This window comes from Pristis pectinata, chromosome 32 (genome assembly GCF_009764475.1).
Source record: "Pristis pectinata isolate sPriPec2 chromosome 32, sPriPec2.1.pri, whole genome shotgun sequence".
Lineage (NCBI taxonomy): Eukaryota > Metazoa > Chordata > Chondrichthyes > Rhinopristiformes > Pristidae > Pristis > Pristis pectinata.
In genome coordinates, this window is record NC_067436.1 from 8,460,256 (window position 1) to 8,481,538 (window position 21,283).

Below are 21,283 nucleotides of genomic sequence, written 5' to 3' on the forward strand. Positions count from 1 at the left end.
CGCAGGAGTCTTCATTTGCGTGTTTCAGGGCTCCCAATGTTTTGCACCAACGAATTCGGAATACGTTTGGAACTGCAGCAATATTATCCATGATACGATTCCCATTATATCCATGTATTCTCCAATCTCGGGATCTTGGAATTCACGGGAACATTTTTGTTTGCCCCGAAAGAACATTATCTGCCACAATGCAATGTCCCATTAATATATCACAAGTACGCAACAGCACTGGAGGGGAGAGGTTCACAATAACTTTATTCTCATACGCTAGCGTGCATTTAATATCTATACAACCACCCTGTGTTTATATATTTACGGCAAATGGGGATTACTTAAAACTCCCAGGATGATATCTGCTCTCAACAAATACTAAAACCGGGGGACAGTGCATAACTTTAAAGCTTCTCCAAACACTCACTGTTGTTCTACAATGACATTACAGAATCCGACGGGAACGCATTCCAAGAAATACACATCCCAAAATTACACATTCCAGACTACAAGTTCTGCCTTTTGAAAAGGCAACCCTTTTTTTTATACGGGTCAGTTCTAGGGGAATGATACTTGAAGGCGAGTCTCCAAGGTTCTCTTGATAACACGAGAAGGAGACACCGTGTCTCTTTTTGCTTCACCATTCCTTTCCCGGCGTGGGGGGGAGGGGGGGAGGGGGGGGTGGTATAACATGCGAGAGGAAGGGATGTTTACAAGGTGCGGGGACAAGCAATTCTCCACGCCAGCAAGCAACGAGTTAAACTGCAGTGATCACAATCAGCTTAATCGTTGCCCCATTTAAACATCTCTCGCGCTCTTTAAACTTCTTCGCTCGGTGTATATACAAGACACTCAATCACCAAACACATCAAAGTTAACTTTTAAAAAAAAGAGGGCTACGGAGCGGTCTGATTGGCGCCGGGTTTCCAATGGAGACCATGACGCAGGCGGTTTGGATGGTCTCCCAGCTGAACTAGATTGTTACATTAAATTCCGGCCAGTTTCCTCGTTGGTGATCAAATTGGAGAGGAGTTTCGCTGGGTTAGGAACTGACCGCCCGTCCTTTGACCAATTCTGCTCCTAATTGATAACAAACACGTGAACAGCATTGATGGGAAGAAAAGGGTGGGATTAAAGGGACACTGTTCTGCTCCTTCACCTTCACGGCGCACATCCATGCACTTGGAACACCTTTAGGGGGGGTTTTTTGTTGTCTTTTGTGGTGTATGGTCTATCTGTCCAATCAAGCAAATTCAACTCTTCTCCAACACCGACCACGGCTTGCCGCGCTACTGTCTGTTACCCTGGCACCGGCTCTGACCTCGGACACCACCGACCCCAGTTAATTTTTTTGCTTTGCTTTTTTTGGGGGAGAACCGTCTCCTATCGTTCCTGGAGACCACGACGGAGAACCGGCAACCTCCAGAGGAAAGTTTCAGCATGAGTACGAAAGCTGATGACCACAACAACAATAACGAGGAAGAGGTAAGAAGTGACTGGGATGGGGAGAGGGGGCGCAGACTTGTGTGTGTGTGTGTATCTGCGCTCTGACTTCGTCCCTTCGCGTTCACCCCACCGATCTTTTGAAGAGTTCACGCAGTTTTTGTTTGCCTCTTCAATCCGCTGGAATTCTTGGCCAAGCTTGTAGCGAGGGGGGGGGGGAGGGGTGTTTACTTGAAAGTATGGGACTTCCGATGAAGTTTCACTCGTGCAAATCCTGTTAAATTCCACCCCCCCCCCCGTTAAATGAGTGAACGTGCAAACCCCCACAACCCCTAAACCCACTTCGTTTAAAATGTTGCAGCCTGTGTGTGCACGCTGGGGAGAGAACCTCCTGTTTAAGGAGCGAGGGTGGTGGCTTAAGTAGTTAAGCGTTCTAGCACCCTAATTAGAGGTAGGGTAAGAGTACTGTGATGTTTGTCTGCACCTCCGAGGGTGCGTAGGATGATATTTTCCACACTCCTCCCGGGATCTGAAATGCTTCCGAAGTGGGCCCGTCCTACGGGCGGACGGGTGGCTTCAGTCTAACGCTCCCTGCCTCGAACGGGCGACATCTCGCTGGAATAGCCCGAGCTAATCTCCCCACTTGCACTGAGAATGCCTGTTCGGTTCTCCGGAGGTGACGGCAGTGTTTGTTTAAAAAAAACATGATTCTGCCGTCCAGATGTGAGGCTGAGGTTTTGGCATCTCAGGCAGGCTATAGTTTGGGCTCCAGTCTTGCTTCTACCGCCGTTTAGAATGCCTCTCCTTGTATAAGGAAGTGATGCACAATTTGACCGGCAAACGTGCCAAACCGCGGAACCTGGGCCACGGAGAGAGCCTCGTCCCGTCTCTCAGCTGGGATTGAACCATTACTTCAACTCCGCTGGAGGGGATGAGTGCTTAAGCAAACCCATCTCTATCGCTGGCTGAACAATATCAGGGTGCTGGGACCACTGTCTCCCGGCTACAAGAGCAAGTCGCTGCCGAAACAGCTGGACGGGTATCTGTTGTGTTCTACCTTATCTCCTGGACGTCTTAGAACCGCTGATCCCCTTCCTAATCGGAGTGGATGTGGGGTCGATCCCGAATTCTTTCTCTTTCCCCCCCCCCACCCCCCAAAAAAAAACTTCTATCAGCTTCCATCAATAGACCACTCGGCCCATAAGACTCGTTCAATCACTCTCTCCACGGCCCTACATTTAGTGGCATTCGCTTCTGCTGATTCTACTGTTGCAACTGGCTCGGTAACAATTGTCCTCTTAAACCGGTCAACTTGCCCTGTAGTCTCTAGTTACTGGGAACGCTCTCTTTATCGATTACCTGCGTTCAATCCAACTGACTTCTCAGCCTGTTAATGCTGTCACGCTCAAACTATTGCATTGGCGACACACTCTCCTCACTTCCACTTGAAGTTGCTAAGGGGCTGTACCGAGACTCGGGTCGCTCTGGCTGGACCGAGGCAGTGAAGGGCATGTTGGAAACTTTTTATTAAACGGCGCTCACTTCCATTCCGTGTGGGGTGGTTGACGGGGGTAGTGAAATGTTGTCCGGCCGAAGGGCACGGTTTAGCAGCGAAGGCTACAAGCAACTACTCAAATCTAGTTATTTTTTTGCGAAAGAGTACTCCTTGCAAAAAAAAAATTAATGCAGTTATCTGACTCTCGATTGCGCCGTCAATAAGAGTCCATTCTTGAGCCTATTTCATCTGCAGGGCGTTAATTAACAGGCACAATTCCTGCGAATACAATTTCTTGCGGACAGACACCGCATTGTTCCTCGGGCAGGTAGCGAGGACAAGCTGCTCGATGCCGTTTGTGCCTTTTTTTTAAAAAAGATCCGATGCAAGATCGTGCATTTAACTGCAGCTGCGTTCAAGAACAAAATGCCGATAGAATTGCACTCTCAAACTTGCCAGACTAGTTAATTCCCCCGGGTACCGCTTTCGATGACTGTCTTTGCAGATGGTCCTATAACGTAAGCTCAAGAAAATGCTTCCCTTCCTCCCCTTAGCCCTTACAGTAAGTCTCAACTCCTGACACTATGATATCCCGGGAGCGTTACTCTTGTGTCCCAGGGTACTCGTCACCCACACTAAACGTCTGCTCGCTGTAACGATTTGTGCCCAACCTTGGGTGACTAAATTCCATGTGTAGGAGACTGGGCCGGTCTGTGTTGGAGACGGGATCTCGTATCTAACAACAAACTTCGCCTCACACCAGGGTGGGAGCTTCGCATACTCGCGGTACACGGTGTAGTATTGGTGGGGAACGCGCAGGTTTGAGGTTGGGTCACCTGCCTTACTGGCCTGAGGAATTTCAAGAATCTGGTTACGTTTTTGGGGCGCTGTTGGACTCCCAGGAATCCAGCCTCCCTTCAAATATCAGGAGACAATCCTGTGACTTTTTAACTACACGTGTAGCTCTTTGGAGCTGCCAGTTACAAGGAGACCCCTCTCTTGAAGAAAAGGATCTGCCTGAATTTTCAGCAAGTGGTTCGCGGGTTAGGTTTGTCTGAAGCTTCAGTAACAATCTCTCCCGCCCCATTCTAAAGGTAATTCCTGCTGGGAAATATTGGGATTTTACACGAGTCATGTATGTCTGAACTGATGGGTAAAATGGTTCATTTTCCTTACTACAAAGGAAACTATTCAACCCAGCGAGTCTGCACCAGCTCTGAGCAATCCCATTACCGACCTGCAGCCCATTCTCTCATGTCCACTGACGCCACCCTAATTCTCTCTCCATCCATCTACAGTAGCCAATGAACCATCAGCCAGCACCTTTTTGGGGATGTGGGAAGAAGCCAAATCATCTGGTGAACAAGCAAATGCTGTACAGGCCCAAGGTTAAGATTGTACTGGGTTACCGTAGCTGAAATGGTGATACTTCTGATTGTACCATTATGCCACCTACCAATGGTACCAATGAATGTACAGGACCCAGAACTAACTAATCTGCATGAAGTCTACCAGACAGTAGCTGACAAGTTGTTAGTCCTCCAGCATGTGCCTCCTTTCCACTGGTTCACTATCTACCCTTGTACATTGTTATAGTCAAACAGTACAGATGGGCCCTTCAGCCCACTAAATCCATGCTAACCATTGTACTTGTCTATATGTAGCTGCATTGGATTCATGTGCTTGTCTGGATGCTTAAATGAGTTGTGCATTCCAGATTCCAACCACTGTGCGTGTGTGGGGGGGGGGGGGGGTGATGTTCCTTGGATGCTTGCTAAACTTCCCTATCTCTTTGTATTTCCTCAATTGGGGGGGGGGGGGGCGGAAGGTGGTGAAAGGTGCTTGCTATTTGCCTTGTGTATCACAGTGTTTTATATACTCCTTGGACTCCTGCTCTGGGGAAAACAAGCCCATCCAATTTGGTCAGTCAGACTTTTTCCCCAGTGCGACAATGGCTAACACAAGGGGACATCATTTTAAGGTGATTGGAGGAAGGTATAAGGGTGATATCAGAGAAGTTTTTTTAGTGGTGAGTGCATGGAACTCACTACCTGCAGAGGTTGTGGGGGAAGATACACTAGGGACATTAAGATAGATAGACACATGAATGATAGAAAAATAGGGGGCTATGTGGGAGGGAAGGGTTAGATCGATCTTGGAGCAGGATAGAATGTCAGCACAACATTGTGGGCTGAAGGGCCTGTGCTGTAGTGTTCTGTGTTCAATCCAACCTCTCCTTTATAACTGAATTAAAACTGTTTGTAGCTGGATATCTGCTGAGGCCACAATGTGTAGTTATAACTTGTGATGGATGCTACTCACACCCAGATGTCTGGAGAGACAGATTGAAGATGCTGGGATCTGGAGCAAAAAGCAAACAGCTGGAGGAACTTGGCATGGTCAGGCAGCATCTGTGGAGGCAAAGGGATGGTCAGCATTTTGGGTTGAGACGTCGATTGTCCACTTCCCTCCAGAGATGCAGTTTGACCCTGCTGAGTTCCTCCAGCTATTTGTGTGTTTTCTCCAATCACCAGTCTCTCCCTCAATACTTAAAATGGGGGTCCAACCAGATTATGCAGCCTTAACTGTTGTTGAAGCATTAATAAAAGCTTTGCCTTCTCAAAGCTTATTAAAGCTTGTAGTCTTGACCTTACCGATGTTATTGGTCCCTTTTGACCAGCACTACAATAAACCAATTTACCAATACTGCATGTGTGGTATCTGTGTGAGCTTAAATGTCCCACAAGTTTTGGTTTTGTGCCCACTGCCCCAGTTGATATTGGATGTCCTCTAGGTTTTCTCACCCAAACACAATCCACTAGGGGCCAAACTAATTCTGTCATTAAAGCTCCTAACTTGTTGAAATGCAAATTGCTAATAGTTTGGACGCTAATCCTCATCCAGAAGTACAAATGTAGCCAAATGATTTGCGATGGCGGTACTGTGCTTGGAAATGCTGTTGGTAGATGTGCAGTGCATGGATTTACAACTCTGTCTGATTCTGACTATTGCTGTAATTCCTTAAATATTTTAAGCAGAGTTTGTAAATCCAAGTCTGGGTGAAATGCATCCTGGATACTTCAGTACAATGCCTTCCTATGTGTGGAGAGGAGTGCACTATTTGTAAATTGAACTTGCATACTCTAAAGAATTAATGGCTTTATTGCAAGAATTAGTGATGACCAAAGCAGATGACTAGTAATTTTTAGACCAAGTGCACTGAGCAGCAGACCATGTATAGAGCTTGGGTCTGTTTTGTCCAAGGTTTGTATGTGTTTTGAGGAATCCAGATGCTGAAGTTGGTTGTAGAGCAGGAGCTGATGGATTGCTGCCTTTTCAAATTTGAGCACTGGACTAGGCGCTTGTACAACTGCAGCCCAATTAAGGTGATTCCAGTCACAACTAGAGTCGTAGAGTAATACAGGATGGAAACAGGCCCTTTGCCCCAACTTGTCCATGCTGACCAAGAGATTCATCTAAGCTAGTTCCATTTGCTTGCATTTGGCCAATATGCTCCAGCTTAATAATGTCAATAACAGGTGAACCAAAACTGTGTACATGGTACTCAAGATGTGGCCTTGCCAACACCTTGTACAACTGCAACATAATGTCCCAACTCCTATACTAAGTCCCTTGCCCTACCAGCATGCCAAATGCTGCCTTCACTCACATGTCAACATGTGACTCTAGTATCCTGACCAAGCTATCCAGTATAAGTGAGCTTTTACTTTCATTGGACACTCCATTTGCTGCATTGAGCAATGTTCGGTAGTGTAGCGGTTAGCATAACGCTTTACAGCGCCAGTGACCCGGGTTCAATTCCAGCTGCGCTCGGTCAGGAGTTTGTACGTTCTCCCCTTGTCTGCGTGGGTTTCCTCTGGGTGCTGCAACTTCCTCCCACATTCCAAAGATGTACAGGTTAGGAAGTTGTGGGCATGTTATGTTGGTGTCAGAAGCGTGGCGACACTTGCGGGCTGCCCCCAGAACACTCTACGCAAAAGGTGCATTTCACTGTGTTTTGATGAATGGGGAACTAATAAAGATATCTTACTCCTATTAATTTGGCCAAGCCTAATAGTTTTTACAACAATCCAATTGAAATCAACTTGGTGCATGGTCCTAGGATTACCACGTCAAAACCCTGTTTAAAAAAAAAATTACCTAGTGACCAATAAATATTGCAAACTGCCATTTAAAAGGACAGTAACATTTTGAACATGTTAACAATGGAATTTTTGAGGGGTGGTGGCAGGAGTGATGTAGATCACTTGGAATGAAACTACTAAAGAGTCAATGCACTTGGTATAAATGTATTTTCTTGCTCTGGAAGTAATTAGCAAATTGATGGGCCCAAAGTCATCCCTCAGTGTTTAATCTCCAACCAGGAGAGCAGTTGGATGTAATGGGTTTGAATCTGCTGTGTTTGTACACAAGTTTATTAAAATTTGAGTATAAAATTAGTGATCCAGCCGATCCTGATGGGCTTGCCCATGTGACAAGTGTAAAATTCTCTTCCCCTCTGAATAGCAGCATTAATTTTGGATTCTAGCTCTTGCATTTAACATCTATTGCACAAAACAATCTTCTTTGAAGTCTCAATATTGAAAGAAACTAAAAACAATTACTGACAAGTTTGCTGTAAACACTATTTACCAGTCACTGACACAGACTTCAATGCCTTTTTGGAAGCATTCACTTCAAAGTGTCTTCATTTGAAGGATGCATGAAAATCTTAAATCTTTTATCTTCCATTACACTTGAGCTCCTGTACAGTCATAATTGTTTATAGCTGGGCAATGGGCAGGCAAACCCATCAGGTTTGGCTAGATTGCTAATTTTATACTCCAATTTTTTTAAAAGTTTGTACAAATACAGCAGATTCAAACCCATTACATCCAACTGCTCTCCTGGTTGGAGATTAAACACTGAGGGATGACTTATGAGATGCAAACCTTTTTGAGGCACTCCCACAGGTGCAGATGGGGAGAGTTCTGGAAGCTATATTTGGTGATGAAGGAATGGTAATATTTCAAAGTTGGTGGTGTGAAAGTTGGAGAGCCTGCAGAATGGTGTTTCAAGCGCCTACTGTCCCCACTCTCTAGGTGTTTGGTTGCCTGGTTTGGGAGGTGCTATCAGAATAGCCTAGGCAAGTAGTTGCAGCACACTTTATGGATGGTATGCACTGCAGCCCCTAGTGATGCAGGGAACCAATCCAGGATGGATGTTGTCAAGCTTCTTGAGCTGCACTCATGCAGGTAAGTAGAGAGTATTCCATCATTCTCTTGAACAAGGTGGAAGGGCTCGGGGGGTGTTGGGCGGTGAGGCTTCCTGCTTGTCATCACAAGTCGTGGCTGGTCCAATTGAGTTTTGATCCATGGACCCATCCCCACAATATCAGTGGGAGCTCAGCAGTGGTAGGTGATCACTACCTGGTGTTTGTGGTGCATGTTACTTCCCACTTATCAGTCCATGCCTGAATGTTGTCCAGGTGTGGTGTGGAGGGTTTCATTTGAGGTGTAATTAGCAAGCATTCCTACTTGTGTTGTAGTAGGAAGGTGATTGAAGCAGACAAAGATGGCTGGGCCAGAGTTATTTAGCAATGCCTGAAGTGATGACATTTCAACTATACAGGTAACTTTCTTCCTCTGGGAGATGTGACTCCAACCAAGTGTTCTTCTGGTGCTAAAAACAAACCACTGAAGGAACTCGGTGGGTCAGGCAGCATGTGCAGAGTAAATGTTTCAGGTTGATGCCCTTGGGAATATTCTGAGAGCAACTGTTTAACTTTCCACCATTCATGCATTAGAGCTTTGCAGTGCTGCCTCTTCTATCTGAGCTGTTGATTGTAGGATCACTTGGGTTTTGGTGCACACTTTACTCCTGTTGTAGCTTCAGGTTATTCAGGTGCTTGTTGCTGTGTCCTTCTGTACATCTACTTGAGCCTGGGGATTAACCCCAGTTAATTGTAATGGTAGGGTGATGGATATGCTGGGTCATGAGGTTGCAGGTTGTGATCCACATCCCCTAAATGCATCACTACTGTGATTGTAGTGCCACACAACATGGAATGTGTCTTTGTGGTGATGGGACTGTGCAGTGGTTACCTGTACCACTGCTATTATGGGCAGATGTCTGCCACTCGAGGCCAGTCCCCATATGAGAGGAGGACTTCTGCAAGGTGGACTAGGCTGGGAGTGACCATCTAAATTTGGTGCTCGCACAATGCTGGGTGGTCTGTCTAGTTTTATTAACTGCTTCAAAATAATGGTATGTGGCTTGCTGGGCTGTTTTGAAGGCTGTTTAAGAGTCAACTATTAATGAGCCAGATGAGTGTTTACAGTAACCTAAAATGCAAATATTAGAAATACTCAGCATATCAGGCAGCATCTGTGAAGTGTTGGAAATCTGCAGTATTTTGGTTTTTTTTGTAATGATCTGCTGGTTTCATTCTCACAGATGTGTGATCCAGATTATTAACTGACTTTAAGTTGCCATAATGGACTTTGAACTTGATCCTCTTAGCCCAAGGCCACTTGGATGAACAGTTTGAGAATCCTACCCAGTGCACTGTGTACAGTTACCTCTACGCTCATTAACATTGACTCGTCTCCGATTCTGGAGGTGTATTATGGCCATATCCACTCCTCGGTCTATCACCTCGCCAGCTCTATAAACCCTTGTCTCCACGCTCTAGTCTGATCTCTTGCATTCTTGAATTTTGCACAGCCTTGATTAGCTTTGTCCTTATCTGCTTGGCTCTAAGATTTGGAATTTATCCTCCCTTTTTAAAACACCTACTTGGACAACCATTTCAATTGAGCTTTTGGTTACTTGGCTGAGTATACCAAGTAGCTTTGTCAGTTTGGTACTCTACTCCCTATACACGTGACTGCAGGGCCAGATTCTGCTCTAAAGCTATCCACAAGTTTGCAGATGATACCACTGTAGTACCCCAAATAATAAGACTGAGTACAGGAAGGAGAGTTTAGTGACATGGTGTTATTGACAAGCTTTCCCTCAATATCAGCAAAACGAGCTGGTCATTCCTTTCATGAAGGGGGCAGTGCACATGCTTCTGTCCACTTCAATGGTGCTGAGGTTGAGAGCTTCAAGTTCCTAGGAGTGAACATCATCAATATCCTATCTTGGTCCAACCACTTAGATGCCATGGCCAAAAGCTCACCAGCACCTCTTCCTCCTCAGGAGGCCAAAGAAATTTGGCCATGTCCCTGTCAACCCTCACCAATTTTTAATCAATGCACCATAGAAAATATCCTATCCAGATGCATCACAGCTTGTTATAGCAACTGCTCTGCCCATGACTGCCAGAAACTGCAGAGAATTGTGGGTGCAGCTCAGAACATCATGGAAACCAGCCTCCCCTCCATGGACTCTGTCTACTCTTCACACTGCCTTGGTAAAGCAACCAGCAGAAGCAAAGACCCCTCCCTCCCTCCCTCCCTCAAAAAAAAAATCAAGGTAGAAGATACAAAAGCCAGAAAGCATGTACCAGCAGGCTCAGGGACAGCTTCTATCCCGCTGTTATAAGACTATTGAACAGTCCCCTAGTACGATAAGATGGACTCTTGACCTTGCAATCTACCTCATTATGGCCTTGCACCTTGTCTGCTGGCACTGCACTTTCTCTGTAGCTGTGACACTTTATTCTGCATTCTGTTATTTACCTTGTACTACCTCAATGCACTGTGTAATGAATTGATCTGTATGAAAAGTATGCAAGATTAGTTTTTCACTGTGACCAATTCAAAAATGAAACTTCTGGCTCTATTACAGTACACTCATAAATTTGTCTCAAGATGCTGTAATTCTCTTATGAAAAGTTTAAAGGAATCTTGGCCAAATTTCATAAGTGTTTTTGATGGCTTACTAGTTCAGAATTGAATGGTGCTGCTGTTGGTTTCTGCTGTAATAGTTGGATTGGTCATGTGCTCTTAAAGTTGAAAGGAGTTGAGGGTTGCATTCCAAAGGTGAGCTGTGTTACTATGGAGTCGATTTAATATTTCAATCTAGTCCAATGGTATGTGCTTTTCTTCAGGCTAGCTTTTGTAGAATATTTGTTCTAAATGCTGGGGTGGCTAACTGACTAGAGGATGGTGGCTAACTGACTAGAGGATGTTGGACATCTCGTAGATGAGAACCAGAACAATGCAAAATGACAATGGCCATACTGGTGGTATGAAATTGCTTTAGAATGTCAGTGCTATGTCTCCTTCTCTGGTGACTCTCATTGCCCAGTGCATTAGTCAAGACAACCAACATGTCTTGCAGAACGAAGCTTGCATTGTTAATATCCAGACATTAGTGCCAGTACTACCAAAACTGGTAATGTTTTTGGGTCATTAAGTCTTATCAAACCACCTCTAATAAAAAGCCTTGTATGGCTATAACCAGTATGCATGTTAACTTGGCTGCGATCAAGCTGCCCACTTATCAAGCAGAATAAGACTGCTACAAATGATTCACAGGAGGTTTAAGCTAGGCTGCCAAAATTGCTATTTTTGGATCAAAACTTCCATAAATTGACTTGCAAGTGTTAGCAGCTTTTTGAACTGCTGTGTTCAAGTCTTCCACACTTGTTTTGCCCACTGGAGATCTTGGAGGGTTATTCAATGTTTTGACTTTGTTTTGTTTTGCTTTGACTGATGGTAGAATGGCTTGGTTTCATTGTGTGTAGTCTTTTAAAATAAGAGACTGCAATTTTTTTTTTAGCCCTGCAGTTTGCCTGGTGGGATGAGTGTGCAGTTATTGAGGGGTGTGGGAAATGATACAACTAGCTCTTGTGACCACAAGGAGGTAGATTTCTGGGGTTGGATCTTCCGTCTCGGTAATGGTGACAAAGGAACTACTACATTGGCTGCCTTTGGGATGGAGCCCATGGATTCGCATCTTTCGGGGAAAGGGATTCTGCCATATGTAACTTCTGACCTAATGAGGCTGCATCTTTTTACAGTGCCCAGGTTCTGCTGAGCTGTAATTGGAGTTTCATCCCAGTGCTGAATGAACCCTTGCTGTCTCCCTAGGGACAGAAGGGACATAGTTTTGCATGTTTTTTGATACAATACTAGATTTGATGTCTTTCTGTATTGCTGTGGATAATACAGAATGTATTCTCCCCAGTAATAGTTTGCTCTATTCTGATACAGAAATGCTCATTGCTGCATGCTGTAGATTCTAATGCTGTAGATTCTAATGCTGTAGATTCTAATGCTGTAGATACCTCAAATAGTTGAGGGCAAAGGTTGCTTGAATGTTCCATTTCCAAAGGGCTTGTCTACCCAAGATGGCTGTCAGTGGGGGAAGGAGATCGTTCAGAGTAAATTCCAAGGTGGAGAAGTCTACATTTTGCTGATGTTTCTGCATTGTTCCACATTGATGTCTGAATGGGATAAGGGACCTAAAGGATAATGGCTTTATGATTTTTCAATGTAGCAAGATGAGTCCAACATCTGCTGTTAATTGCTTGTTGGCACTCATCATGTGCATGTATCGTTCATCACTTGTGACATGGAGACCATTTGGTCCTTTGAGTCCATGATGGCACTTAGAATTTCAGTCCTACTTCTGCACTGGATTTTCTTCCTGTAAACCACTTGTTCTCATTAACTTCCCAGTGATTCTCATGCCACCAACCTCTTGGCTACAGTTTAAATTATTTGTAATTGGCAGCATACCTTTGGGATTGTGGGGGCAATCAAGCATCTGGAGGAAATTTGCACAGTCACAATATGTAAACTGCTCAGCTGATGGCAGCTGTGCAACAGCAAATATGGAACCTAGGACTGGGGGGGGGAGGGGGGTGGGATGTGAGTATAATGGGTGTTCCATCAGCCTAGCCATGATGGGCTGAAGCACCTGTTTCTGTACTGTTTGCCTCTGATCTCTGCAGTACACTAGTTTTACCCAATCTGTAAATGGAGGACCAGATGCTGGTGTCCTTGGCCATCAATCAACACATTGGCATAAGGATCCCCTGAACTGGTGCTTTGACAGCACTTGTGAAGGAGAGGCATCTACTGAGACTAGATCTGTTGGGCAGCTTTCTTTATGATGGTGCACAGCTTTGTTTTGCTGAAATCCAGATCTATACTATTCGGCCCACTATCCTGAGATTTGTGGGATATGGTCTTTGAGAAGATTTTGCCTATCCCCCTGATGCCTCGAATCTCCAATATGCCACCAGGTCATGAGCCAAGTTCTTGGGGTTAAATTCCTATACTGAAGGACATGGTGAACCTCCAAATGCATTCTCTTAAAGGATGGCTTCCACGCTGGTTCTGTTGTGGTTAATGTGGGAACTGCAGACAGATGGGGGCAAGTGGTTTGAGGTGGTGGTGCACTCCTGCTTTGGAAGGATGTCTGTATTCTTGTTGCATGGCCATCTCCACTTCAAGCAGTCATTGGGCAGAGATTCCCAGGTATCAGTGGGATGTTGCATCCCTTAAAAGAAGCCATATGCACATCCCTGAATCCTTGATTAGTAATCTCCTGTGAATCATACTAACAGCCAGTCAAGTGGCTTTTTTAGTTACCAGTTCTGAAGTTGACATTTCTACAGATTAATATATTATCATACACTCCATTGTTTTTAAACTCCTGAAGATTATGGCCTCCATTTTGGTGAGCTGCACTTGCACCCTTTCTAGTTAACACTTACTGTAACTGTTTTGAAATGGTTGAGTGCCTACAAGTAGTTGAAGCAAATAGCATTCAGCTAGATAACAAATGAGGTATGCTGATGGGCTTAGATTAGTGGGAGAGATGCCAGCAACACTTGCCAATTGGGGCAAATAGCCTGTTTCCACCCTAAATCTTGGATCTCCTAACAGTTCATAAGATCACAACTTGTCACCCTTGTGTATCTGTTCATTGATTTTTTTAATTTTATAAATCTCTATTCCTTCCTAACATCATGCTCTTTTGAAATCCTGAAATGAAGCATCATATCACCTTGACGGCTTCTAAATATTTCCTCTATTTAATGTTTATCCTAAATTCCCCACAGCTTCAGTACTCTGCATATGTAAATAGTGTAGATGGCAAATCTATACAATTCTCTCTAATGTATCATCCTGTTTTTAACTTGAGTAATCATGACTGATTTTCATTGAATTTTAATAAGGCTATTACTCAGTTTTAATTTATCAGCTGAAGTTTTTTTGGTTCCTATAGCAGTGAGAGTTTAATCTTGGCTGTAACACTGGGATCAAAGAACTTTTCCTCCATTGTAATCCAAGGCTTTCCATCTGGGGTAAGGAACTATCTTGGAGTGCAACTGACTAGATCTGTACTTCAATCTAAGTGCAAGTTTTTAGATTGCACAATAACTGTGGAATGCTCATTTATAAAGCTCTAGCAACCTACTTGGAGAATCTCCAGTGACAGTCCAGACTGACAATAGCTGTGGTGCAATTCAATAGCAACTCCTCCTGCCATGTTGAGCTAGTGTCAAGTTGCAATTGTTACAGAACTGATGACTTTTGATATTCGTGCCTTTTTAATCCTGCAGAAATAAGTTTGCATCAATGTAAATACTTGCTTCAGAGGGAGACTCGCCCTCCCTGAAATGTACTACATCTAAAAAATGACTTGGCTATATGGCAATACCCTGTACAGTAATGTATCCAACCAAGGTTTCCTATTCTTCTATAAGAGGAATGAATGCTAGTTAAGCTAATGTAGTTGGCTGTTTGACTTGATTACCTGCTGAAAAATAATAATCTAAAGGTGTATGTTCTTCCTGCATCTGCATGGGTTTCCTCCCACATTCTAAAGATGTACGGATAGGTTAACGTGGGTTTAAAATGGGTGGTGTGGACCCATTGGGCTGGAAGGGCCTGTTACTGTGCTGTATAAATGTTTTTAAAAGTAAAGTTTAAATATTGATCTTTACGGAGATGCTTGAGCTGAATTAATATTTTGAATCTGAATTGCTATTAACTTGCCAAACTACAGGAATTCGGGGTTCCTGGCACATACATACTTTGCTCTAGGTCAGCTAGAAGTTTCTTACTTTTTGAAGACCAAGCAATATATAGTTTAATGGTTGAAACACCACTTGGAGTCCAAATCTATTTAGTCGTGGAGTAATAATGCACAGATACAGGCCCTTCAGCCCAATGAGTCCATGGTTCCCATCCATCTAGTCCCAATTTCCTGCATTCAGCCCATATCTCTCCAACCCCCACCCCTCCATATAACTATCAAAGTGCTTCTTAAATACCATTGTACCTGCCTCACCCACTTCCTCGGGCAGCTCGTTCCACATACTCACCACCCTCTGCGTGGTTGGGGGAAGAGTTGCGCTTCATCCTTTAAAGCTTTCTACTGTCGCACTAATTCTATGGCCCCTAGTTTTGGACTCTACCCTGAGGAAAATACTGCTACCGTACACCTTTATCTATTCATCTCATGATTTTATAAACTTCCAATAAGATCACCCTTCATTCTCCAGGAAATAAAGACCTAGCCTGGCCAACCTCTCCTTATAACTTGGAGGTCTCTAGTCCTGGCAACATCCTTTGTAAATCATTTCTGCACTCTTTCCAGTTTAACCACATCTTTCCTGTAACAAGGTGTTATAAACTGCACACAGTACTCCAAGTGTGGCCTTGTCAATGACTTGTACAACTCCTATACTCATTGTCCTGACTGGAGGCCAGTGTGCTAAATGACATTTTTGCCACAGTGTACCTGTGACACCATTTTCAACAAACGATGTACTTGTACTCCTAGGTCCGTCTGTTCCATTTCACTCCCTAGTAGTTAAAGTATAAGCTCTACCCTGGGTTGACCTTCCAAAGTGCATCACCTCGCACTTGTCGATATTGAAATCCATTTGCCAGTCTTGGCCCACTTCCCTAACTGATCAAGATCCTCCTGTAATCTACTATATCCACCTTCACTATCAACACCATCTCCTAATTTTGTCATCTGCACATTGCTGATCAAGCCTTGTGCGTTCACATCCATATCATTTATATTTTATATAAAAAAAAAGGATCCCACCACCAACCCCTGCAGCACACCACTAGTCACTGGTCTCCATTCCGAGAAACAAGCTTCAACCACCACCCTCTAATTCCTACCTCCAAGCCAATTTTGAATCCATCTAACTACTCTCCCTGGATTCCATGGGACCTAACCTTCCAGACCAGCCTACTATGTGGGACCTTATCGAAGGTCTTGCATCCACTGCCCTACCCTTGGTTGCCTATTCAAAGAACTCCAGAAGATTAGTCAAACATGACTCTCCATGCACAAAGCCACACTGACTCCTAATAAGACAGTTTATCCAAAATGCTGGTAGATTCACTCCCTCGGAATACCCACCACTGATGTCAGGCTGACCAGTCTAGTTTCTGGCTTGTTCTTACTACTTTTGAACAATATTAACCACCTTCCAGTCTTCAGGAACTTGTGGCTAAAGATAAAGCAAATATCTCCGCAAGAGCTTCTGCAATTCCTTCTCTAGCCTCCCACAAAGTCAGGATGTATTTGGTCAGGCCCTGGAGACTTGTCCACCTTAATGTGCTGTAAGTACCTCATCCCTGGTAACATGAATGTTTTCCAAAATATTTCCACTTGTTCCCCTTGTCTCTTGAGCAACCATAATTTTTCTCTAAATACAGAGAAATATTCACTTTTAAAATCCCACTCATCTCCTGTACTCAAGATAGGCAGTCCTGCTGATCTCCAAGGGGACCTACTCTCTCCCTAGCCATCCTTGTATTCTTAATATATCTATACAACCTCTTGGGGTTTCCCTTGACTTTACCTGCCAGATCCAACTCGTACAGTGTGTTTGCCCTCCCGATTTCCCTCGTGTATTCTTAATTTCTAGTTATCCTGGGATTTGCTCATCCCTGGCCACCTAAACCCAATGTATCCTTTTTCTTCTTCACCAGAACCTTCATCTCATCGGCCATGGTTCTCTAAAGTTACCAGGTTTGCCTTTCACTCTTAACAGGAACATGCTGCCCTTGGACTCTTGATATTTCACTCCTAAAAGCCTCTCACTTGGCATCTGTTCCTTTCCTTTCCTTCCAACAGACTCTCCCAATGAACTTCTAAATCCTTTCTATTTCCCTCAAAATTAGCCCTGCTCTAGTTTAGGATTTTTCATCACTATCTTAAAACTGATGGAATTATGGTAGCTAGAGCCAAAGTGCTCCCTGACTGCTACCCTGGTTGCTTGCTCTGCCTCGTTCCCCAAGAAGAGGTCCAGTATTGCACCCTCCCAAGTAGGGCCCTCTATATTGACTCGTGAGACTATGTGTGAGTTTTCTGAAGAGTAAAAGCAACACCTTTGATCAGGTAGAAGAACCTCTCCAGAGGTCAAATGTATTGATCTATATTTTCTCGATGCATGATGGGTGATTGACAGCCATCACATGACCATATTTGATGTGCCGAGCTATCAAAAGTAGACAATTTAAACGTGGCTTTGGCCCCTCGGTATTAATGTTGGGAAGTAACCATTTTAAGTAGGAATCTATTAATTGCATCAAATCTTGCACTGTAAGTTAAAGATTCAGATCTATGAATCTGGGTGCATATTTGAGCCACTCATTTGATCTAACAGTGAGATTAGTTGGTTAGTGAATCAATTTGATCATTCAGCTAGTGGAATGAATTGCACAGAAGTTAGAAATATTTGTGTTGGTTAAGATCTAACAAAGGACCTAATCAATTCTATTGATGTAATGTGATTTAAAATATCTAGATCGTCAATCTTCCTACCATTATGTGGTCCTCCTTCAGTCTGACCATTTGAGGTAACTTCTGCCAGGCTAGGCAATGTTCTGAGGAAGGGTCTGCGATCTGAAACATGAATTCTATTTCTCTTGCCACAAATGTAGCCGGACCTGAGTATTTCCAGCATCCTCTGGTTTTTGATATCCAGGATCTGCAGTTTTCATCTACCAAGGAAAAATCCTATCATCTTTTGAGGCTATGACAGTATAGGTAATTACTCTTCAATTCCCTTCTCCCTCCAAGAGCCTGATATTCCAACTATGGCCTCTGCTGAAATTAGCACAAAGCAGGGGTCCTAAGGCTTCAACACAAGGTGCAGAAGCTGGTCGCTAGAGGAGTGCAGAACCAGTGTAATGACTACACACTGGACTAGTAGTTGCACACCTAATGCAAAATTATTTTCAAACAATAGTGGAAAAGTAACCCATGTTGAGTGCACTGATGGTACAAGCATGGAACACCTACTTGTTCATAAATCTTTAGTTCGATAACCTGTATTTGAGTGCTTTTGGTGTTGAGCAAAACTTGGTTCCTCAGTGCTTTATAACAGTACGTCCAATAATGGAAGGTGTCTGCCAAGGAACTGTCTTCCAGCAGAATGGCTGGAAGTGGGTGGGCCTTAACCCTGGGATTTGTCTCATTGGTGACATGCTGTGGTAATACTGCATGACGTTGGAAACGTGTAGTCTGACTGCTTGATTTACATCCCATCTCTGGTCTTGTGCATTCCATGAATGCCTTTGAGCAAAACAGTACTGGGTTTAAATATAATATCAGATGACAAAGTTAGTTGAAAAGGATACTTGTTATATTAGTTTAAGGTGCTTTCAACAATAGTCTTAACAGATGTATTGGTTTGGCAATAAGGACAAATATGAAACTTGAAGCAAAGACCCATGGGGTAATAGTGTATTGGATTACAAGGTTGCAGGCTGATTTCATTGGGAGAGTAAGTTTTAAGTGGCAATATTTAAATACTATTTTGCATTTGGGCATCTCTCCTAAGCAATGATGGTGGATCAAGGGATGATCAATAAATCCACTGGTAGGCCTAGCAGTACAAAGTCCAAGTATAAACTTGACCACTATGGGAATTTGACCTTGTAATGACTGCAGTTTTTCTAACCCTGTGCTTGTTCAGAGGCTCTGATGCTATAGAGGCTCAAGTTGGAAGGATGGGTTTGAATTGGTTCTCTATTTTTCTGGTGTGGATGTGATTTAATGAGACAAGCAAACTTGCCAAGAAGCTGGATCCACTTGGTTATGCTGTTGGTGAGAGTTTCCTGTTATCTTGGAGCCAACATTCAGTGTCCTGAATGAAGTGTGAATTTCTACTTCAGTTGGAATAGTGTTTGTCTTTTGCGCTAAGAAATTCTGTTTCTAACCCTCAATTGTCATGGCCAATATGATGCTTGCATTGCTCATTCGATTTTAAGGAATAGGTGCCAGTCTTTTTGTATCAGCTGACTTCAAATGACACAGGAAGCAATTTGCCCTGTTGGGTCTATTTCTGGCTCCTGGAGAGCAGTACCATTTTCCTCCGTCTTTCATTTCCTTAAACTCCCTTTGATTTTTGGATTGTAAAATCATACAGCATAGAAACAGGCCTTTTGGCCCATCTCATCCATGCCAGCTATGATGCCCATCTATGCTCATCCCATTTGCCAACATTGGGGCCCATATCCCTCTTAACCTTCCCTATCCAAGTACCTGTCCAAATGCATTTTAAACACTAATTGTACCTGCCTCCCACCTCTTCTGGCTCATTCTGGATGACTTGCCTCTGATCTCAAGTTTCTCGCCTCACCTTAAACCTGTGCCCTCTAGTTATAAACTCCTGGCCAGGGGGGGAAAAAAAGACTATATGCCCTTCAAATTTTATAAACCTAAGGTCAATCCTCTGCCCCCAGTGAGAATAAATCCAATCTCCTTGTAACTACAGCTTTCCATTCCAGACGACATCCAGGTGAATCTCTTCACTCTCACTACCACATCCTTCCTGTAGTGTGGCAAACAGAACTCTACCCAATACCCCAAAACATTGGTTAGACCACATTTGTACAACTGCAACATGATGGCCCAACTATTATACTCGATGCTTCAGCCTATGAAGGAAAGTGTATCAAATGTCATCTTCTCTAACCTATCCACCTGTGTTGCTACTTTTGGAGCTATTTATCTCGCCCCAAGGTCTCCCTATTCATCATTGCTTCAGAAGTCCCTGTATTTACTGTCCTACCAGAATTTGACCTCCCATGTACTTGTACTTATCTGGGTTAAATTCCATTTGTCCAACTTTGCAGCTAGTCTACATCCCACTGTATCTTTAGATGACCATCTTCACTAGCTACAACCCCACCAATTTTTGTCATTAACCTATACTAGGAAGTAATTTGCAGCTACCAGTATATCTTTGTGTGAGGAAACCAGACTACCTGGAAGAGAAGTGTCTTGGAGAACATGTAGAAACTGTACTGATGGCAGGAACTGATTTAACCTAGGTCTCCAGAACTGAGGCAGCACTGTTAACTCTGCTACCATGCTGCTCTGTACCTCAATGAGTTAGTACTGTACTAAACAAATGTGACAAGATGCTGAATACAGACTCCCAAAGTCAGTCATTCATAAACTTGCAAGTTGTATACTTATTAACCAGATCTCAAATTGCAATGGCTAAACGAGTTTTAAAAAAACTAAGAGCAAATCGCATACTACTTTCATCAAACGGACCTCATTGTTTAAATTTGCCTTGATTAAATCTTAGACTTGTCCTAAATCCAGTTTTTCCCTGGAGCCACATTCCACCAATACAAAAACTTGGTGCTATGGCAAAGTTGCATAAACAGCATTGAAGCCAGTATTGTCTAACTTGGCACAACTATTCTTGCAACAGCACACATGCTGGAGGAACTCGGCAGGTCAGGCAGCATCTACGGAGGGAAATAAACAGTCAACATTTCAGGTTGAGACCCTTCAGAGCCAAGACACTATTTCCCTCCATAGATGCTGCCTGACCTGCTGAGTTCCTCCAGCATTTCATGTTGTCCCAGATTCCAGCATTTGCAGACTCTCTCTCTCTCTTGTCTCTGACAACTGTTCCTGCATCTGGTTCTTAAAGGCTGAGCTCATTCTGCTTTTGGTGTTTAATCGCTTGGGTGCCTTTGCATATTCTAGGAATGACGTCAGCAGTACATACTGGTGCGCTAACAATGGAATGTGGTAAGAGGTGGAGAACACTATATAGGTCAGATGTTGCTTGTTATACTAGGCTGGTCTCCCAGTACATTGTAAGTGAATGTTGCTGCCTGGCACATTCCAGATTGCAGGAGTACATGCTGAGGGAGGCACTGAAGTGCAGCCAATGCAAGTGTTTTGTAGAGAACAAAAGCAATCAAAGTTCCTGCAGTCACTGGACAGTAAGGGGTAGGATCCTGTGGGGGGAAACCACCTCAAACATGACCTCTTTGGAGGATGCACACTTCATGAGTGACAATAATGCCTTGTACATAGAATTTGCAAACACAGACCTGTTACACAATGTATAGACTAGATGATGCAATGAATGTAGAGAAGGCTATG

General features: G+C 43.7%; 1 protein-coding gene across 1 annotated transcript in view; it reads left to right on the plus strand.

Annotated features, from left to right (window-relative positions):
* The first annotated feature begins 814 nt into the window (after nucleotides 1-814).
* The window catches only part of LOC127585235 (RNA-binding protein with multiple splicing 2), an 88,316-nt gene continuing 67,847 nt past the window's right edge, over nucleotides 815-21,283 (plus strand). Inside the window, exon 1 of the mRNA XM_052042535.1 lies at nucleotides 815-1,476. Within this exon, the coding sequence (XP_051898495.1) occupies nucleotides 1,432-1,476 (45 nt within the window). The 5' untranslated portion in view covers nucleotides 815-1,431. The remainder of the gene's footprint in view (nucleotides 1,477-21,283) is intronic.